Genomic DNA, 20,227 nt, shown 5'->3' with positions numbered 1-20,227 from the left:
CTATCTCATCAACACTCTCTCTCAATGAGAGGGGTGTTCTCAACAAGTCCAAGCTTGTCCTTGAAGTATACAAACATTGCACTGGACAGAGGCTTTGTAAGAATATCAACAATTTGCTTATCAATAGAGACATACTGGAGCATCACTGCTCCCTTTTGCACCATGTCGCAAATGAAGTGGTACTTAATCTCGATGTGCGTCGACCTACCATCATGGTCATCACCTGCACCTAATTAAGATAGTCCTACATGTAACCTCTGAAGCCATACTACTTCTCAATTTGACAATACAACTGTAATATATAGGTCCTCTGCAATACTAAGTGCAACAGATCAATGCTGTGAACAAAATTGCGATTTTTTCGCGGTGGCAATTAAATCGGCCAATTAAATTAGCGATTTTTTCATGTTGAAAAAATCGTGATTTGACATGAAAATATTGTGGGGCCGCATGACAATGAGTTTTTAAAGGTTTTTTTTGGGTTTTTTTTGTTTTGTTTTATATTTATTTCATTTTGCAAACAAAGGGCAACGGTGAGAGCTAAGGAGGAGGAGAACTCATCTACAAGGGCAAGAGGAGAAAAGTGAAGAAATTTAGCATCCCAAGCAAAAAATTTCGAGTTTGGACTAAGTTTCTTCAGCAGGGCGTGGTTTTGAGGTATGGACATCAAATTTGGCCCTATTTTTTTGTTTTTTCCTTGTTTGTCCTTGGGTTTCAGTCACACATATTTTCCATGATTTTTGTTTGGATTTGAGTGTGTTTTTTTGTCATTTTTGTTGCATTTAGTGGAGAAGGTTTTTTTTGTTTCAAAGCTACAAAATCTTGATTGTTAGTTTTATTTGTTTAAATTCTTCTTGTGCCTTAGTATTTTTCCATGATTTTTTCTTGGGTTTGAATGTGTTTTTTTGCCATTATAGTTGCATTGATTGAGGGTTTTTTTAGTTTTTTTTGGTAAAAAATTCAAAATGTTGTATGTAAATTATTAATTTCATTTGTTTAACTTGCAATTCTTCTTGTGCCTTAGGTTCAAACTTCAATCTTACATTAAAACTCAAGAATTCAACAAAGTTATAAACATGCTAAGGAAATTGGACTTTACGTGGCAATTTGGTGAACATAATGGAGGGTTTGACAGATCAAATTTGACTTGCAAGTTATTTGGGCAACATATGATAGGGGAGGATATAGATTGAAATTCCACCTTGCACAAATTCTTGGACATGAAGCAGGGCTTTGCACAAACACAACTCCAGAAATCATCCGTAGAGCCCTCAAATCATTAGAAGACATAGAGACAACCAAATTGATCTGAGCTTGAAACTGCCCAGAACATGAACACATTTTTGCTCTGAATCATCAATTGCTCTAAGACCAGGGAAACTGTCCATCAGATCATTAAATGTTATTCCTAATTTTGTTTTATGCTTCAAAATTTCTTATTTGTATCTATAATAATGGGCGTTAACTTTGCTAAATTAAAACATCTGGTGCCATAAAAGGGATATGTGATGAAAGTATTCAGCTTCTGCTTCCACTCTAATGACATTGTTGTTTGATGTGGTTTCTTACTTGTCCAAGTACACTAGAAATAATTTTCCTTCCTGATGAGTCTGCAGTGTGGGCCAGCAAGCAGAGAAACCCTAAGTACGCTTAATATAGACATTTAGCACAACTCCTAAGAATGTGGAAGGGCTTCTGCAGCCCAACATTATGAAATACCAATTTTTGGATTTCGCTACGTATTCAAAGTCATTCATCTATGGTCCATATCCTAGTTTACTTATCTGTTGACCCCAAGGGATGGCTCAATGAATCCTCAAGGCTCAGATTGGATACAGATCTAGATATGGGTCAACCTGGATCCACTCCAAAATGGATCCTGCATGCATGAAATGTATCATGGATTTTTCCATGATATTCTTTGTGCCACCCTAATATACTCATGAGAAGAACCTTCGCATTACTAAATATTCTCCTTTGTGCTCAGTTTGCAGGGTACAACTGGATGTCCCCTTATCCTTTGTGCTGCTTCATACCCTGTATCCCAAAAGATTCAGTGAAGTTCATCAATGTAGGGGTGGTAACTGGGACCCATCAGTGATTGTCTTTCTGGTGTATCGTGGATTTCATAAAGCATGCAATCAAGTTAGGCACATGCTCTACAAGACAATAGTGCTTACCATCGCTCTTGGTTTCCTCCATCTCCTGTCATCACAGTTCATGACACTTGCAAGATATTTCCATTGTGGTGTACATGCCAGAGCATGGGACACTATCACTGTTAAACTTGTGAGCTTTGTGATATCTTTCGTGTTTTTTGGCCACGAACAAAGAGACATTAGAGAAGGACAATAGAAAAGACATCTTTTAAGTCAACAGATTGTTCGAATTTGTCAAAGAATACAACAACACTGGCAATAGATGGAACAATGAGGCTGCTGATTCCAACGTCAACTTTATAACTTTGCTATTTTTATTTTTTTTGAGACCACAAGAAAAATAAGAGCAGAGGTCTTGTGTTCAAATCTGAGGCAGATGTTCTTGGATACTCTAGTGCAAGTACACAGGTTCTTGAAATCATTCTCAGGGTTTTGGATGCTGACTCTGAGGAACAACATTTCATATTAGGATGTTAATGCTGACGAGGAAAAACAACATTATACATCCTTTTTACACGTATTTCACAACCACTTCAAAGACGCATAAAATGGATCTCCGCTCCTTTTATATCAGGTCAAACATCAGAAATAAACTTTCACACATATATGCTGCCCACACACATACACAGCCCTGGGAAAAACAAGCTAAAATAATACCACTTTCAACAAACAATCTCAGCAGACTGTACAGCCTTATGTGGGCAAAAACGCTTACATCTGTGCTTTGCTTTCCATCGATTGGCATGGGAGCAAAACATTCACGAGCCATAGAATTTCATTGCCCTGAAACGATGAAGAATCTACAAAACAAGGCCCACTGAACACTGGATTGAACACTCAAAAGTTACACAAGGCATTGCATTCGTTTCAGTTTTTAAGTGCTCATTGTTCTAAGTGCTTAATATTTGTTGTAGACTTGTCTAGAAGATGGGCATTGCCCACAGATCATTCGCAAATATTTCAGGGGACTAATTCTTGAAGGTGGGCTGCCCATGTGCACCTACTTCATTTAATGAACAAACCGGACATTATCTTTTTTTAATGTTAGTTAATGAGCTTTGTTTTAATATGGTTATCTGTGCATATCTTTTATTAAATATGGCCACTGGAACTGTTGCAGATTACATATATTCTATATGGTTATGCTGCAGTTTCTATGTTTACTATTTTGCGTTAAAAACGCATATTTCAGTTTTCTATGGATAATGATGATTATCAATCCCCATTAACAGCATTACATTGCCTTTTGAATTGCTTGCACTGTTGGAAAAGCTCCAATATTGGCTTATACTTTAGAAGGCATAACTGAGTTTATGATTCCAGGGAATAGCAAGGAGACTTATCAGAGCAGCTCTGCAAGAGGCAGCTAGAAAACGAGAAGTGCGGTATTCTGATCTTAAGAGTATTGAACGAGGTATCAGGCGCCATTTTCATGATGATATAAGTGTTGTAGTCATCTTCTTAGACCATGAGTTGCTTGGAAAGAATTCAAACGCTGTGCCATTATCAGTAAAAGGAGGTATTGATTTTATTGATCAGTCAGACTTCTCTGTCTTAGATGGTCTTGGCAGAAATTATAATGCTGCAGCCTGAACTGTTGGTGAGGATCATTTGTCTTTAGCTTTTTTCCTGCACTCGTGCTGATTGGTTAGATTTCACTTTTATTTCTGTTGCTTTTTTAAATCTGCACTTCCTCTATAGTATGCCTCTTCTGTTTTGGTTCCGAGCATGTGAACTTGGCAAGCATCAGGGCTTCGTTTTCTGCATCCAAGTTTTATTTTTCTTTCTTTACATGCTTTGACGAAAACGGAGTATCCAGTAAGCTTTGTTTTGGTCCAACATATGTTAATGTTGACCGATTTCTTCTTATAAGTTATGCCTTTTCAAAGGCCAATGTTAACTGCTGGAATCTTGTATTTGTTTAGCTAACGATTAGTCTGTGGTCCAGTTTTCTAACTAATGAAAAGATAGTATTTTAAAAAAACACATCGTTTTCTTACTTTTGGCGTATGCTAATCATAAGATTTTAGTATATGTGGTGTATCTTTCGTGATTCTATGACCTTTTCTGCTTTGGGTGCCAATGGGAACTTTGAAAGATGAATCTTGAAATGTGTGGATCATGATGATAATGCATATTTCGAACAGGCAAACATTCTGTCGGATCAAATTTGCTTTAACTCTTTATTCTATCGTGGCTATGGACAAGGGGCACGATGCCCAGATGCGTATCCCCATTGACCACTATAATTTATGCTGTAGTGATGAATCGTCCAAAACTGTCTTTTAAGCTCCTATACTTTCAGTCTTGAGGATTGTGTCGTCCAAGATCAGAATGCGATATTTATTGAACATGTTTGCCGTTAAAATTTGTGTGGTACATTGTAAAATTCTTGCGTGGGCAAACTATTTAAAGAACATGTTTGCCGTTTTTAAAAAATGTGTGGTACATAGTAAAATTCTTGCGTGGGAAAACTATTGAAAACCCAGGTGTTTGCCGTTAAAATTTGTGTGGTACATTGTAAAATTCTTGCGTGGGCAAACTATTTAAAGGACATGTGGGCAAACTATTTAAAGGACATGTTTGCCGTTTTTAAAAAATGTGTGGTACATAGTAAAATTCTTGCGTGGGAAAACTATTGAAAACCCAGTTTTCTTGTTTGTTAATGAAAATGCTTCATGATTCACTTCAACATGTCTTTGTGAGTACCATCCAAAAGGTGGCACATTTTAGACGGGCGGATGCTTATTAACAATTATACCAAACTTGTAGTTGGCAAAAAGTGATAGTGTTCACCGGTAACAACTTAAGGTCAAATTTTCTGTTTTCGGATGATTGATATTTCTGGACCACATTTGCTACAAAGTAGTCTATTTAAACTATGGGGGTGCATTTATCACGTCATCATTTGTGCCAATATGGTATTTTGAGACATGTGACAAGTTCTTTGCGAGTTATGTAGGAGAAAGGTGGCATTTATAGGTTCAATTCAAACCTACTTTTATAATATCAATTGTCATTTGTGCCAATATGGTATTTTGAGACATGTGACAAGTTCTTTGCTAGTTATGTAGGAGAAAGGTGGCATTTATAGGTTCATTGGTCAAACCTGCTTTTAGAATATCAATTGTCATTTGTGCCAATATGGTATTTTTCGACTTGTGGCAAGTTTCTTTGCTAGTTATGTAGGAGAAAGGTGGCATTTATAGGTTCAATGGTCAAACCTACTTTTAGAATTTTTTTCTCTCTTTCTTCTTTCTACTTAAAATAACCAAATCAATAATGGGAGAATCGTCGAACAGATGAAGTTTGAATTCAAAGATTTATGCAAGGTGTTATAGATGGATGTGTGTGTCTCATCTAAAGGCTTGTGAAATTGCAGTTAGAGGTGGATACGAGTGACAAAAAGTTTTTTTAACACTTTGTTTGGATATTCAAATAAAGTTTGCATTTGATGAAGTGGGCAGTGCGTCCCATTTTGCAAGCGGTATTAGTTTAGTATATATATATATATATATATATATATATATATATATATATATATATATATATATATATATATATATATATATGACACAAGTACATGGGATATAGAGGACACAAAAATACAAGTATTTGACACATGACAAAGGGGAATGTTATATATTATATAATAAAAAAATAAAAATTAGTGAATTATATATAAAATATATACATGATGATGATACAAATCCAATCATCTAACTAATGCATAGAACCAAAATAAAACTTACTGCAATCCATCTTTGAACAAAAAATAGATCAACAAAGAGACCCTAAATGTCTTGTAGAGTCCAAAAAAACATGCTACAACAAATAACTAGTACTGCATATCATTGAAATCATTGCCTATAGTAAGACCCACATCATCAATATCACCCTCTAAACATCAAAATGAGATAGAAAAATGTTAACATGTCTGATCAAGATTTTGTTTGAGTAATTGGTACAATTTTACTAGGGCTATGATAGAGGATTTCAACAATCAATGGCACCAACATTGAGGTACATTGAGGTACATAGAGGACTTGGTCCTTTTAATTAAATGTTAGTTCCATACTCTTATACATGATAGACTCCAATTGAAACAGTGCAATCCCCCCAATTCTAAAAACTATCAACTCTGCTGGATTTTGAGTGGGATCTAAAATTCTACTTTCTACATATGAAATTCGATGAAGTTACAACCACTCTCAAGCATCCTGAGTCAATTAATAGTAATGTTAAAAATTTAAGTAAAATGATACTTTTACTTTAAGAATTTAACATCACCATTAATTGCATAACATTAGTAGGGCATAGACAAATCCACTTCCCTACAATTGTAATCCCTTCCAATATTGCTTAATCGCCCTTAGATACACTCAAAAACCTTTGAGAGCTCCAATTGTATGACTAAATTGCACGAGAACGAGACAATAAATCAATTTTAAGATGCTTTTTCATTGGACACATGCCTAGATTTTCGGACATCAGTAGGGCTTGTGTCCAACACCAATGAAACTTGTGTTCTGCGAATAAGACACGAGTCAAACTCATGTCGTACATGTCATGTACGACACGAGTCAAACTCATGTCATACATGTCTCATGTGCGACACATGAAATACATGACATGAAGGGGGGGGGGGTAGGTGGAGGAGGACATGTCATGTTAGAATATGATGATGATCATAAAGACTTTCAAGTTTTGAATGAAAAGTTCAGACATACATGTTTTATAGGGATTCTAATTTTGGATATGATGTTTACATTCATAGGGTTGATCTCAACCTTTGATTTATTCTTTGTAATGTACTCCTTGGATCAAGGGATTATGTGTTGTATATGTTGCCAATAAACCATCTCACGTTACAAAAAAACCTTTTGTAGGTTGTGACAAAAGATATAGGTAGATGCAACATCATAAGAAACATATACGGTCATGAGAATGAAATGAATTTTAAATTATTACAATTATACCACATTATACTAATGATGGCTGCTGCCATCCTATTTTTTGTTTGCATCTCACATAATGAACTAGTTGTTTAATGCATTAATATACTTCTTAGTCTTGAACATGAAAAAGAATTTGTGTAAAGAAAAATATATTCATATGATGTTATTGTCCCAAAAATCTTATTGTTAATGTTCATTCTATTTTTTTTGTTTGCATCTCACATAACGTAGTTGTTGTTTAATGCATCAATATAGTTCCTAGTCTTGTACATGCAAAACATTTGTGTAAAGAAAAAGACATTTATATGATGTTATTATCCTAAAAATATTACTATTAATATTCATTAGTATTACATATAGTTTTTAAGCTAGTTTGCAAGTGTATAAGGAAAAAAACAAGGATGTCTACACTATTTTTAAAAGAGAGGTTGCAAGGGTTTTTATGCACATATATGGATACAATTTTATTAAAAAAAAGAATTGAAAATATGAAGAATGAGGTTATCAACTAAGTTCTACCAAAAAGTCCCTTTGGAAAATTAAGTGTTGTAAGTCTCTAATGACTTTCCCTTCATTTCGTTTCTCATAAGAGGTGAGTGAAAAAATGCAAGGGACTAGGGGTGATTTGGATATGTTAGGTTTTGATAGTGATATCTCAGGGCCCATGTTGGGCCTCCATAACATTTTTTTTGTCCTTCTATTAAATGCTAATTTTTGTTTAAATAGATTTGTTGGCACCATAGTCAATTTCAAAAAAATAATCTAGGATATTTCCATCCCTTTTTCGAGGGTGCACCCTCCTATAGAAACAGATATGTCCTTGCGCAATTTCAATTTAATGTTAGAGCAATTGGATGTGGAAATTGAAATGCTTATTAATGAAATACCTTGTTGGTATAAGAGAAAGAATTCCTCTTGCCTATTTTTATATTATAGTATAACATTTCTACATCTACATGATCTGCAAAAGCCGCATTCAAAGAAGTCCAACTAAAATGGAAATATTGAAACACCAATTAATGGTTCTATTATGCATAGATAATATTGTATGAAAACTCAAACGCGCAAGCAGTGCATCCTAAGAGATGTGAATGGTGCTGTAAAAGATAACATTTGCTCTGCAGGAACAATAAGAGGAATGTAGTGGACAAGAAGTTGAAATTGTATAACAAGCAACAATATCTTTTCATTAACACAAAGGATTACAATAGTGCCCAAGATGGATTACAATGGCTTCTCTCAAGTCTTGATACTCACTATATGTTCACATACCACTTGTATGAAAGAAACCTCACTAGAGTGCCTACTCTCATCTAGTTGAACTTAATGAGAGGGAAAAGTGGTTACAAATCTTAATTTCTAATAATAGAGCTTAAGAAAAGTGTTCCATAGTCAAAGGAATCTCTCTCGAGCAATGCAACCCACCTATTTCGAGAATAACCCTTGCACATTCTTCCACCAAAGGAATGTACCATAGTTGTGTCATCATTGTGTAAGAAATTCATTGTAACATTGTTGTAACTTAAGAGGAGTATGTTTTCATTGTCATGGAATCTTTCATAACCTTACAATAACAAGCAATAGAAGATGTCAGCCATCATAAGGAATTTGTTACATGGTTGTAAAGTAATTTCTTTCACACAACATATCCACTTGTATGGATTCCTTTCTAATACTTGTGCTAATATTAGAACAAAACAACTCAAAGCAACAAAAAGTTCACCATTTTGCAAGGAAGATGTTCTCCACCAAGAAGAGTCTTTCTTAGAGTCATGGACTACTTTGGCAAGGGCTTTCGTTAGAATGTTAGCAACATGCAAATTAGTGGGAACATGTCAAGAACAAATATTTCCTTTTGTACTCTTTCGTAAGGGATGGTATTGTATATCATTTTACTTGGAGTGCTCACGAAACATTGGATGTTGTGAGAGCTTGATGCGAATTCAATTTTCACATTACACAAGCGAGGGCTCCAACATTTGATCAATCAACTTTGCAAACAACTTGTTGATCCAAATGGCCACGCATGTCAATGTCACTGGCATATATTGTAATGAAAGTAAGTACAATTGCCCCTTCTTTCTCGCTAAACTAGGAAATCATACATTGATCCCAAGTTGAAGCAATTACTAGAAGAATTGTACCTTGCACTTGCATCTCTTGCATAGTCTTAATCTACAAATCCACATAACAACTCCCCATTTTCTATACACCTCATGCCATAATGAATTGTGCCCTTCAAATAATTGAGCACATGTTTGACATCTTTCTAATGAATTTACCTTGGTTCATTTAGGAATTGGCTCATAATATTAATTGACAACAAATACATGACTTGACATTCATATATATAGAAGAAAACCCATCAATTTCCTATCTAAAGATCATAGGTAACTTCAAATTTGGAAACATAGGGGTGACCAAGAGTTCACAGTCTATCATCTAAAATTTCTTTGGAATCCCTTGTATGTATTTCCCTTGCCAAAGGAAGAGTTAACTTGCACCCTATCAAACCTTTAGACTAGAAAGTAATGTAGAAAGAAAATTTTTGTCATATTTACTTGCCAACCTTTTATTGCACCATGCAATGACCTTCTTAGAACTTGTTCCTTCTGGATATTTGAAGTCTTGCAATTCCTACTCTAGGTCCTTCAATGGTAGTGATCTATAGCAGAGGGGATGAAATCCCTTGAGCCAAATCTCTCCTAGCCTGTTGAAGTGTTGCACTCAAGCACCATGCTTCATTGGATGCACAAGCACCTTGTACGAGGCACATCTTTGCATGCCTTTGGCCAAGACTCAACCATCCCTCTCATTGTATTATTATGGTGACTCGTCTTTTTATCAAACTCATTGCCACACTTGAGACTTGTCATGGTTGAAATTAAAAGAAGTCTTTTAGTTAAACTAGGAATATACAAAACTTCATTCAACTCAAGAACACTACTTGTTAGCATGTGGAAAGACACATTCCATTCCAATAACTAGCTCTGTGGCATTGTTTCCAAAATCTACTAATATGTTGACTTTTCGTGCTTAAAGATTGTTGAATGCCCTTTTATTCAATCCCATGTGTCTAGATGCACTATTCGCTACATACCGCCGTATACTAGAGATGTTGTTAGTGGAAATGCACAATAGAAGTTTAGATGCTAACTCATCTACATTGGAAATGTCCACACTCCTTGCTTGTTCTTTGCCTTTTTCTTAGAGCATTGGGATCTCACATTGTGACACATCTTGTGTCACTTAAGACATCTCACATGACTCGATTTTTTCTTCTAATGCTTTGATGAACATAAATGTTCCTTGTGCCCCTTCTCAAGTCCTCCATTTTTTCCTTCTTTCCTCATCTTACTACTGATGACTTGGTTTGCAATCTCATCATTCGTGATTGCAAGCATAGCTATCCTTATCTCCTCTTGGATGAAAGTACCCAATGCTACTTAAAAGTAAGCGCATGATCACAATCACACATACTCTATGCAAAGGATTCCCATGGCTTCAAGAATTCATTCATTGTGATGAACATCAACTTGTTCTTGAGCTTCATATTGAGTATTCCTCATTGATCTTTGATCTAGGTAATCTTCAAGTCACTAGAGATTATTTGTGTTGCTCATGCCTGTATCAGTGAATTGATTATTCATAAACAATTTCCAAGGTGTATTCCCACTCTAATACGTAATGAGCAATGTTATGTACATCTCATTAGCAAAATTTCCCACAATGTGAAGTTTAAATGTTCCTTCATAGGTCCAAAAGATTCCCTTTGCTTTCGAAACCATCTTCTTATGTTCGGCCAACAAATTAGCATTAATGGTAGTAGCAACAATGCCTTTTACAATCTCCCAAATATCCATCTTTTCTAATAGCTTTTCCTGTGGGTACATACGAGATGCAAAGTTGGAATTATCCTCTAAATGACACACTCTTTAAGATTTTGATTGTAGTCATTCATCAAACATAGAACACATCCACAAATTGATCAAAAAATGAAATTAATCTATTATAAGTTCATTGTAATATCTTAGGGAGTAGTTCCACTCCAATCGTTGGAGTTTCACAAGCATTTCACACATAACCTCTCATAAGGATATTCCCTCTCAATGGCACTAAGTACTCCAATATCTCAAGTCCTTTGGGCATCACACTTAATGAATTTTTTTTACAACTCCCTCCCATCGGCAGTTGTCCATTCCATATACGTATATGGGCAATATTAGATGCACAACTTTGAAATTGTGACACAATTTTACACCTATCTGATGCACATAGCTGTACTCAAATCATTTGCATAAAATTGAAGTAGAAAGATTAACAAACCAATAAAAGTTTCATAATTGCATAAAAAAAAGTGTTGAAAGCAAACATTAAATATTTGATTATGTAAACAACAACACGAATGTAGTGGATAACATGCGGAAAGTTTGTTCATGATCACTATTTTCTCATTAACACATCAGAAATATTACAATATTTTGTTAAGATGGATATAGCAACTTCTTCCATTCCTTCATACACGCACTGTGTTTACATACTTTCACATCTATGAATATATAACGTTAATTAGTGTGCCCTCTCTCATCTAGTCAAACTTGATGAGATGGGAAATTGTGGCAAAATTTAAATGCTAAGAATATACCTCAAAGAAAGTGCCCCACATTCAAAGGAATCTCTCCCTATGCATAGGATGGTCCTTAACACATTCTTCCATGAAAGCAATGTGTCATAATTGTGTAAGGATTCCATAAATAATAATGCCATCATTGTATAGCAGGTATTTGTCATAACCTATACTTACCAATGGTAGAAAATGTTAGGTGTCATAATGTTGGAAAAGTAACTAGGTTTGGTCTTCATATTAATTTGTATTTTATGTAAATGAGAAAACACAAGTTTATCTGTTTCAAGCAAGGGTTTCATGCTCAAATCTAGAGTAAGCAAGTTCTTCATGCTTTTAGCGATTAATTGAGTCAAAGTTCATTTGGACTCTGTAAGAAAATAAAAAAAATATTTTAGTCAAAAAATAGTCAAATAGTCATCCATAAAGACCAAGTCGTCCCTTTAGTTAGTCAATTCGGCCCATTGATTAGACGTAATCCTTCATAGTGATGAAAAATATATATATAGGTGTGAATCCTCCACCAAAAGGACATAAGTTCGGTTGATGTTTTGAAGAACTATTCGAGTTGCAGTGGAAAGGATATGTGAAGTTTCCTATGGAAGGATGTGGGAGTTCTTTGAAGCTTTATGACAAGGCTAAAAATCCGAGGCAGTTTGTAATTTTTGTGACAAAACCGAAAATCTGAATAATTATGCAATTAGTGACAGGGACAGTTTGGAGAAGCTTGATTTTCGCTGTAACTCGGAAGGAGGGATGACTTGTGGATCTTAGGGAGGAAGTTGTCTTGGTCTTTAGGTCTTGAAGGTCTCATTTTGATCTGATTCTGGAAGAAGAGGATTGTTTGGGTTTTCCCAAGTTGTGGGGTTCTTTGTGTCTTTGTGATCTTCATTTTTTGGTAATTGCTTGATGAAGACATAAAACTAAATAATCAAATCCAACAAATATCACAAGTAATTATCATGTAAGGAGAATCCCATAAATAATCTACAAACTCATTGATTTTCCAACATGGTATCAAAGCTAAGGTTGGTAAAAGGAGGTCTGAAGAGCACAACTTGTTGTCATTATCTCTTCCTCCACCGAAACAATAGTAAGCAGGCAAGATACTATTGATGGTACACATCCAAATTTTCTGTAAGACATCATCAATCTAAACCAAGGTCTATAATACAGTTCGATATCTACTTTGTCTTGTCATGCGAAGGTCTATAACCAAGCCCTTGTAAAGCAAGAAACTCGAAGTCTGATGTAATCCGAAGGCACAACTATAAGAAATTCGAGAAGAGGTTAGTGATAGTCCAAAATCAAAAGAGAGCAGAGACTTGTCGTACTATAGGAATCCGAAGAAAATATCTAATTTTTCCACAAGGTCTGAAACCTATTACAAAGGGATGAAATTGGACATTTGAGATAAGGTAGACTAGGCCAAGTCTTAATAGAACGGAGCACATCTTCTAAATCAAAGTTGTTCTATTAATGTTTGGGGACAATTGTCTTCAAGGTATTATGAGAGGTTTATCCTCTTGATGATCTTGGTAGGATGAGCTTGACGGTCAGATAGGGCCACAAGGGAGGCCGGGTTATGCCACCAAGGAGGCATCTCTCAAGTGACATCTTCCAAGGAAGGAAGTGTGTATACCTCAGAGGCACATGATCTAAATTAGGCTGAAGTGAAGCATGAAGGTCTTCCTCAAGTTTGAACTGAACGCTGAATTTGTGCCTAGGTGAGAAGACATGTTGGTTTGGTTTTTGTGTGCCTTTAGTAGGTCAGATATGTGCAAGAATTGGAGGTATATCCTTATGGTCCATGCCCTAGATGAGGGCTCTTTATATGCTTGTTCATGGAATCGTCCAAGTGCTCTAGAGGTCTGTCCAAGCCTTGGATTATCACTGGAAATTCCTATGCACTAGAGGAGAGGGCCAAGACCCTAGATGAGCTAGATATACTCTATATTTGTAAGGACCCTTGTGCCTCAGGAAGTACACATAGGTTTGAGGAGATATGATCTATGAAAGAAGGGTTAGAATACTCCTAAGTTTGCACAAAAATAGTATGATCAAGTGAACATAAGTTGGGTAATGTATGGGTGGTAGTTTGGCCATCATGAAGTGAAAGAGGAGTAGATTTAAGGAGAGGTTGCTATGGTGAAGGAACTGATCCTAAAGTAATTAGGACACCAAATTTCAATCCCTAGTTTAGGGCAACACACATATAAAGAGTGAGGCCTAGTCACAACCTTGGGAGGCCTAACGGAGGTGAGAAAGATATATGGTTGGTTCATTCTTCTTGTAACTGTGTAGGCATGTAAGGAGGCTAATTCAGGGCATGAGCAATGAAAGAACATGTCGAGATCTAGTGGGCATATTGTGGGCATTGAAATAGGTGCATTTTCTCTGTCAAGAAGGCCAAGATTCTCTGTGTAAGTGAAAGTAGAAGGGAAGCCTTGTTTTGGAGGCTGAGTATCTAGTAGATCCTCCAGGACTAGGTTGCATTCATCTACATCAAGGATGCAAGAATAGGGTCTATTGGTATGGGAATTCTGTGGTTTAATGCAGGTACATGATGCCCTAGACAAGGCCAAAATTGCAGGCTCAAATTTGAAGTGTTCCAAAGGGCTGGAAGGACATCTTCTAAGAGAGAAAGATCTTCAAAGAATGAGCAGATGGGTAGTTAAGACAAACTTGTACAATGCAGGTAGAAAGGTAAACTGGAAGAAAATTGGAAGTCTTCTCATAGGTAATGAGTAGTAGTGTTATAAGGAGCCTAGATCAGTCAAAGTATTGACTGTAAAAGGGCGAATCCTTTAGCCCTAGACTAGTAAGTTTGTGAGAGAAAAATTACAAGCCCTAGTTCTGTGATTTGGAGTAGCATATAAGAAATAAGAGGGTAGCTAGTTGAAGACCCTATGAGTTCGCAATCTTGAAGGAGAAGGATAACAAATAGAGTGAAAAATTATTTGTCTCTATGAAGCTATGTTGAATGATAGAAACTGATTGGATAGGTTAGCCAAGTTGTGTTCAAAACAATGGATTGGATAACCTTGTGATAATCCGTCTGTTGAAGAAATTGTGCGATGGACTATCTTCAAGGAAGAAAGAAGTGCATGAAGTAGTGGTGGACACAGTTGAGTATGATGTAGGTGTTGGTGTCCAGGTATGAACAAATTATTCACCCTCTTTCCTACATTAACTTATCAATTCCGGTGCATATTATTTTCAAGGTAACACGCAAGGTATATGCAAGGGCAAGGTTACGATCTGTCATTGACCAAGGATTCGCGATTACAAAATCAAAGTATTGTTGTAACAGGGATAAAAAGATAAACTGCAGAACTTGAAAAGGCATTCACAATAATCTAATGAAATCTGTAACAACAATCAAGAAATACACGCAGCAATGAACAACACACATAATAGGAAAACACTCAACACCCGATCAGAAGAGCGGGCCCAGCTCTCTGATCAGGGCTGTGTTACTCACAACGAAAGATAGAACAACAAAAAGGGTTGTATTTTATTAATATGAAAAATGTTGTTACAATACAGATCAGGGTCTGGCTAACCCCTCGTACAGGAATGACCCGTATTTTATACAGTACAAAGGGGAATAACATCTCTCCCCAAAACCTGGCAACTATATGCCCAAAGATATACATCAATTCAACACAGCACCAATGCCGAGAGAGAGAACATAAATGATCCAAAACGAGTTGAGAACAACTGCAAATCGGTTATGCTGTTTCATCGTGGTTGATCAGCTGCTGTGAATTGCGAAACTGCTGTGATATGTTGTGAGGTCAACACCTGTGCTCCAGAATCTGCGGTCATAACATGTTTTAGTGGTTCGCATAGGCAAAACCCTCATGACTCTACTTCATTAATTAAATATTCCAAGAGACGAAGAAAGGGGAATTACCTCATAGTTTTAGCATAGTAAATATATGTGAATGAATACAAAAAGGATGAAAAGAGGAGTGGAAATGCAGGAAAAAGATAGGCCAATTTGGTGCCCAACATCTCCCCCCAACTAGCCTTCTGCATGCCCTCATGCAACTCGCCATCTCTGCAGGTCTGGATTGGATAGGCTATGGGCTTCATGAAGCCGGGTGAGATTGTATTCCTTGGCCATTTCTATTCCTGGAACCTTAAACCCCTTTGAGAGAAGAACTTCCTTCCACCAATCATTTGGTACATTATATGCCGGGGTGTAGTGCTCTGCTAGTAACCAAATGACAGGGTACTGAAACCAAATTCCCATCCACCGGACCCCACATGTTTGGATGCATTCCACGTACCTTGGCACCCTACTGAGTGCTCATGCAAAATTTGGTGCTCTAAACGGTTCTCTGTTTCGGACAGATGTGCATGACATCATCCACCTTTTATGGCAACTATCAATGGCCTCATCTTGAAATGTGACTAATTGCTTGACACAGAGATCAATGCACCACTTTTGTGTCTTCAACATCTGTCCCCTGTTCCCCACAATTTTTAAAAAAGTGTCGTGCTTATTTTACATAGTCACTGACCGCTCGTGCTCTCCTCTTACCATAAAAGGCTTCATGACCTGATTTGACTCAAATCTATTAGAAGCCTTCTGCCAACTTATCTGATTGAGAGTGTAAGAGGTGAGGGCCCTTAAATGAATATCCCCCACATATGGGACCAGATTAAATTCTCTATCACCACACTGGAGATACCCATGCATGTATTGCTCACACATCAAATGCTGAGTTGGCAAATCATGGGCCCTCACTATCTGGAGGAACTGTACACCATCCTCGATCTCGTGACTAGTTTCTTTCTTGATGCTTTCTAAACAGAAGAAAAGAAAATGTTCATGCAAAAATAAAGAATAATTAGAAGCAGGAGGGTAACATGCCATCACCTCCTATGCTAAATTGAGCATCTGTTCTTTGTCAGCTTTCAATTCTGCCACTTTCCCTTCTAGCCACTCCACCTTGAGTTGTTGCTTGGCATACCTCAATCACATTATATCTATGTGCTCCACATATTCGAAGATAGTCATGGCTACTCATTCCTGGGCTCTCTTCACTTCGTTCTGATATTGTGCCGCAGTGGATTTCCAGGTTTGTACTTCAGCGATCAAGGAAAACTCACAGCATTCGAACAAATACTCGATAGGGTCTGTCTGAGTGGCAACATAGGTTGTTGCCTCTTTGTTTACCCGTGTCTCTGCTTCGACCATTGTGGCTTTGGGCTTCTTAGCCCGCTACTTATATTTCTTCACCTGTTTCTTCAACTGGTGTACCTACCTTCTCAACCTCTTGGCCTCTGTTTTGAGCCGCATTGTTTCCCTGAATTGCAGCTGATATTTCTGCTTAACAGACAACCTCCGTTGCTCACACAACTCTATCCATTCTTGTTTGACCACCACCTCATCTGGTACTACAACCAGTTCGACAAGTGGTGCATTACTCGAAGATGTATCCACAGGTTTAATTGACGGGGCTGCTCTGCTTGGTCCCTCTTCCTTGAGAGCAACTGCTTCCTTATTGACCCCTACCTCGACTCGCTATGAAGTTGTCTCAGTAGGTGGTGGACTCACTTGATGGGTATCCATCGGTGTTTCAGTCAACATTTCCCCCCAGGTTCCCTTGTTTCAGAAACACCTGTCTCTTCCTCTCTTTTGGGTTCCTGGGAAAGGTCTCTTTGGAAGTCTGCGGCCAATAGACCTGTGGCAGTTGGTCCCTTGATCGACCCATCAAGATTCAAAATAGGTGGAATGGCAACCTCCTCCTCTCCGCATTGGGGAGAGCGAGACACCATCGCCCCTCTCGGAATGGAGAAATAAGAGGGGAATTGAAAGAATTTTTCTACCTGGTCTATCCCGGCGTGGGATGTGACCTCAAGCTCTTTCCCTATGTCTGCAACATCTCTGCTCTGGGTTGAGACCCCTATCTGTGTCGACCCCCATTCCGAGGTTGACGCTGGTTCTTGTGGAGCAGCGTCAGCCTCAGGATCTAATTCCTCTGCAATTTCCAGAGCCGGACGGGTTGATGGTGGTTCTTGTGTAACACCACCCTCTGTATCCAACAATTCTTGAGCAGATGATGCTGGCACTATTTCTTCCAGCACGACATTGATAAAAATGGACTCTTGTATCATTATGTCAACTCCATCCATTATACCTATAGCCTCTCCTTCTATTGGCCCCATGGTTCTTTCAGCTTCGGGCCCCTCTCGTCTTGGTTCATCTTCCTCCATTGGTTCCACAGTCGAGGGTGGTTCTTGTGGGACACCCCTAGCCACAATGTTAACGAATTCTTCCACCTCAGCCTGCTGTGGTACCTCTTCTCTTGTTACAGTGTTGCCGATTTTTTCCACTGGCTCCATAGTCGAGGGTGGTTCTTGTGGGACACCCCTAGCCACAATGTTAACGAATTCTTCCACCTCAGCCTGCTGTGGTACCTCTTCTCTTGTTACAGTGCTGCCGATTTTTTCCACTGGATACATAGTCGAGGCTGGTTCTTGTGGGAAAACCTTGGCTGTGGTGCTGGTGACCCTTTCTATATCAGCTCCTTGCTGCAGCGCTTCTTCTTCCATTCATTCTGCGGTCGAGGTTGGTTCATGTGGAGCAACCTCGACTATCCTCTCTGGTTCAAGCTCCCTATTTTGTTACATTTCCTCGGGTTTCATCTCCATTTCTTTTGGTTCTTCTTGGTCTACGTATTCGTCCTCTGCCCAGGCTCTTGCTCCATCGCTTTCGACTCTTCTTCTCTAGCAGCTATAGTCGCTGCTATCTCTTCCTCTGTAGAATCCCAAAATTTTTCCCACGGGATTTGAAATCGATCGATTGCATGCATGACTAACAACTGAACCAGCGCATGGTTGGTAATGACTTCTGCAACTTGTCGTGAACACTGAGCAGATTGTGTCATCAGCTGGAGAGTTTTTAACAAGAAGAAAAGCATATTCAATGAGAAAGCTTCCAACTGTGGAAACGGAGGTGAGCCAATACTCTGAAATGATATTTAAACACAATGGCATATCTCCCCTCACAAGTTATATATCTTATTACAAAACCTGCTATCTCACCCCATGCTATCTCACCCCCTGGGTGTGGTAATGAATTCTAGTCATACCCCCGACCTTTCTGAACAACATTCTCTCCAGCTTGCAAAAATGCTTCGGGGAACTCTGGGAGGGAGGTTCTTCATGAAAACCATCTCTGTCCTTGTTGGGGTAGCCCGTTGACCTCCGCAATGGCTTCTTCTGTAACAAGGATTTCTATCCCCTGGACTTGAGAGCTCCCTTCCTCTAAATTGAGTGAAAATTCAATCACAATTGCTTCGTTAAACCCCTGCAACATATCAAGATAGACATTCCAACCTGCATTTTCAAAAACCTGCCATACTTCCTGATTATTCCAGACCATTGCCATATGGTTCGGCTCATGGAGCACAACGAACCCACCCATCGATGTAGAAACGAGATCAACAGGATTGATACAGTCCACTGGTAGGGGGAGAGTAACAACAATCCAAACCGACGATGGCAATAATAGGAACATGGTGGCCGCGGGGTAAAAGAATGGTAAAAATGACTGGTACATCTCGAAAAACACAGCAAATAATGGCGGGTTATGGCAGTACAACTGAATGATTACGGTGATTGAATGCGACATACTGGGGAAATGACCGATAAGGTTTTTGGTGTACAATTTCAAATTCCAATGCGTTGGAATCATGATTACAAAATCGCAATATTTTTGGTTTCTGTTCGCATTAGATTTGGTAATGATGTGATATAAATACAATTTTAGGTATGCCGTCGTTTATTTGTGACGGAATCCCATCCAACTTAAATGTGGTCGTCTGCGACATGTACCAGTCTCTTTTTTTGGAATATTTTAATTAAATCCATAAGAGTCAATGAAGGCGTACCTGGCGACCTACTTGGCGGTGGAGTAACAACAAAAATAACTGGCGGAGTAACAACAATGGCGAAGTAACAACACCGACGGAGTAACAACAACGACGGAGTAATAACACCAACAAAGTAACAACAACGACAGAGTAACAACACCGATGGAGTAACAACAACGTTAGAGTAACAACACCGATGGAGTAACAACACCGACAAAGTAACAACAACAGCGGAGTAACAACACCGGCGGAGTAACAACATCGATAGAGTAACAACACTGGCGGAGTAACAACACCGACAAAGTAACAGCACCGACGGAGTAACAACACCAACGGAGTAACAATAACGGCGGAGTAACAATATCGACGGAGTAACAACAACGATGGAGTAACAACTTCGACGGAGTAACAACAACGACGGAGTAACAACAACGGTGGAGTAACAAAAATGGCGAAGTAACAACACCGACGGAGTAACAACAACGACGGAGTAACAACACCGACGGAGTACTTGGAAAATTTCTCAGTTTCTCCTTGTCATAATTCGATTCTTATTCCTGCAAAAGACAAACAAGTAAGTAGTAACAATATATT

The 20,227-nt window shown here is 38.1% G+C and overlaps 1 protein-coding gene across 1 annotated transcript in view; it reads left to right on the top strand.

Moving 5' to 3' along the window:
- Positions 1-4,145, top strand: part of LOC149238752 (putative protein phosphatase 2C 25) — a 341,969-nt gene extending 337,824 nt beyond the window's left edge. The window contains exon 4 of the mRNA XM_089373182.1: positions 3,483-4,145. Within this exon, the coding sequence (XP_089229308.1) occupies positions 3,483-3,752 (270 nt within the window). The 3' untranslated portion in view covers positions 3,753-4,145. The remainder of the gene's footprint in view (positions 1-3,482) is intronic.
- Positions 4,146-20,227: the final 16,082 nt, after the last annotated feature.

The sequence above is a fragment of the Pinus tabuliformis genome, chromosome 8, assembly GCF_031772625.1.
Source record: "Pinus tabuliformis cultivar Carrire ecotype Pingquan chromosome 8, CPIR1, whole genome shotgun sequence".
In the NCBI taxonomy this organism is placed as follows: Eukaryota; Viridiplantae; Streptophyta; class Pinopsida; order Pinales; family Pinaceae; genus Pinus; species Pinus tabuliformis.
This window is presented reverse-complemented; position numbering and strand designations above follow the sequence as displayed.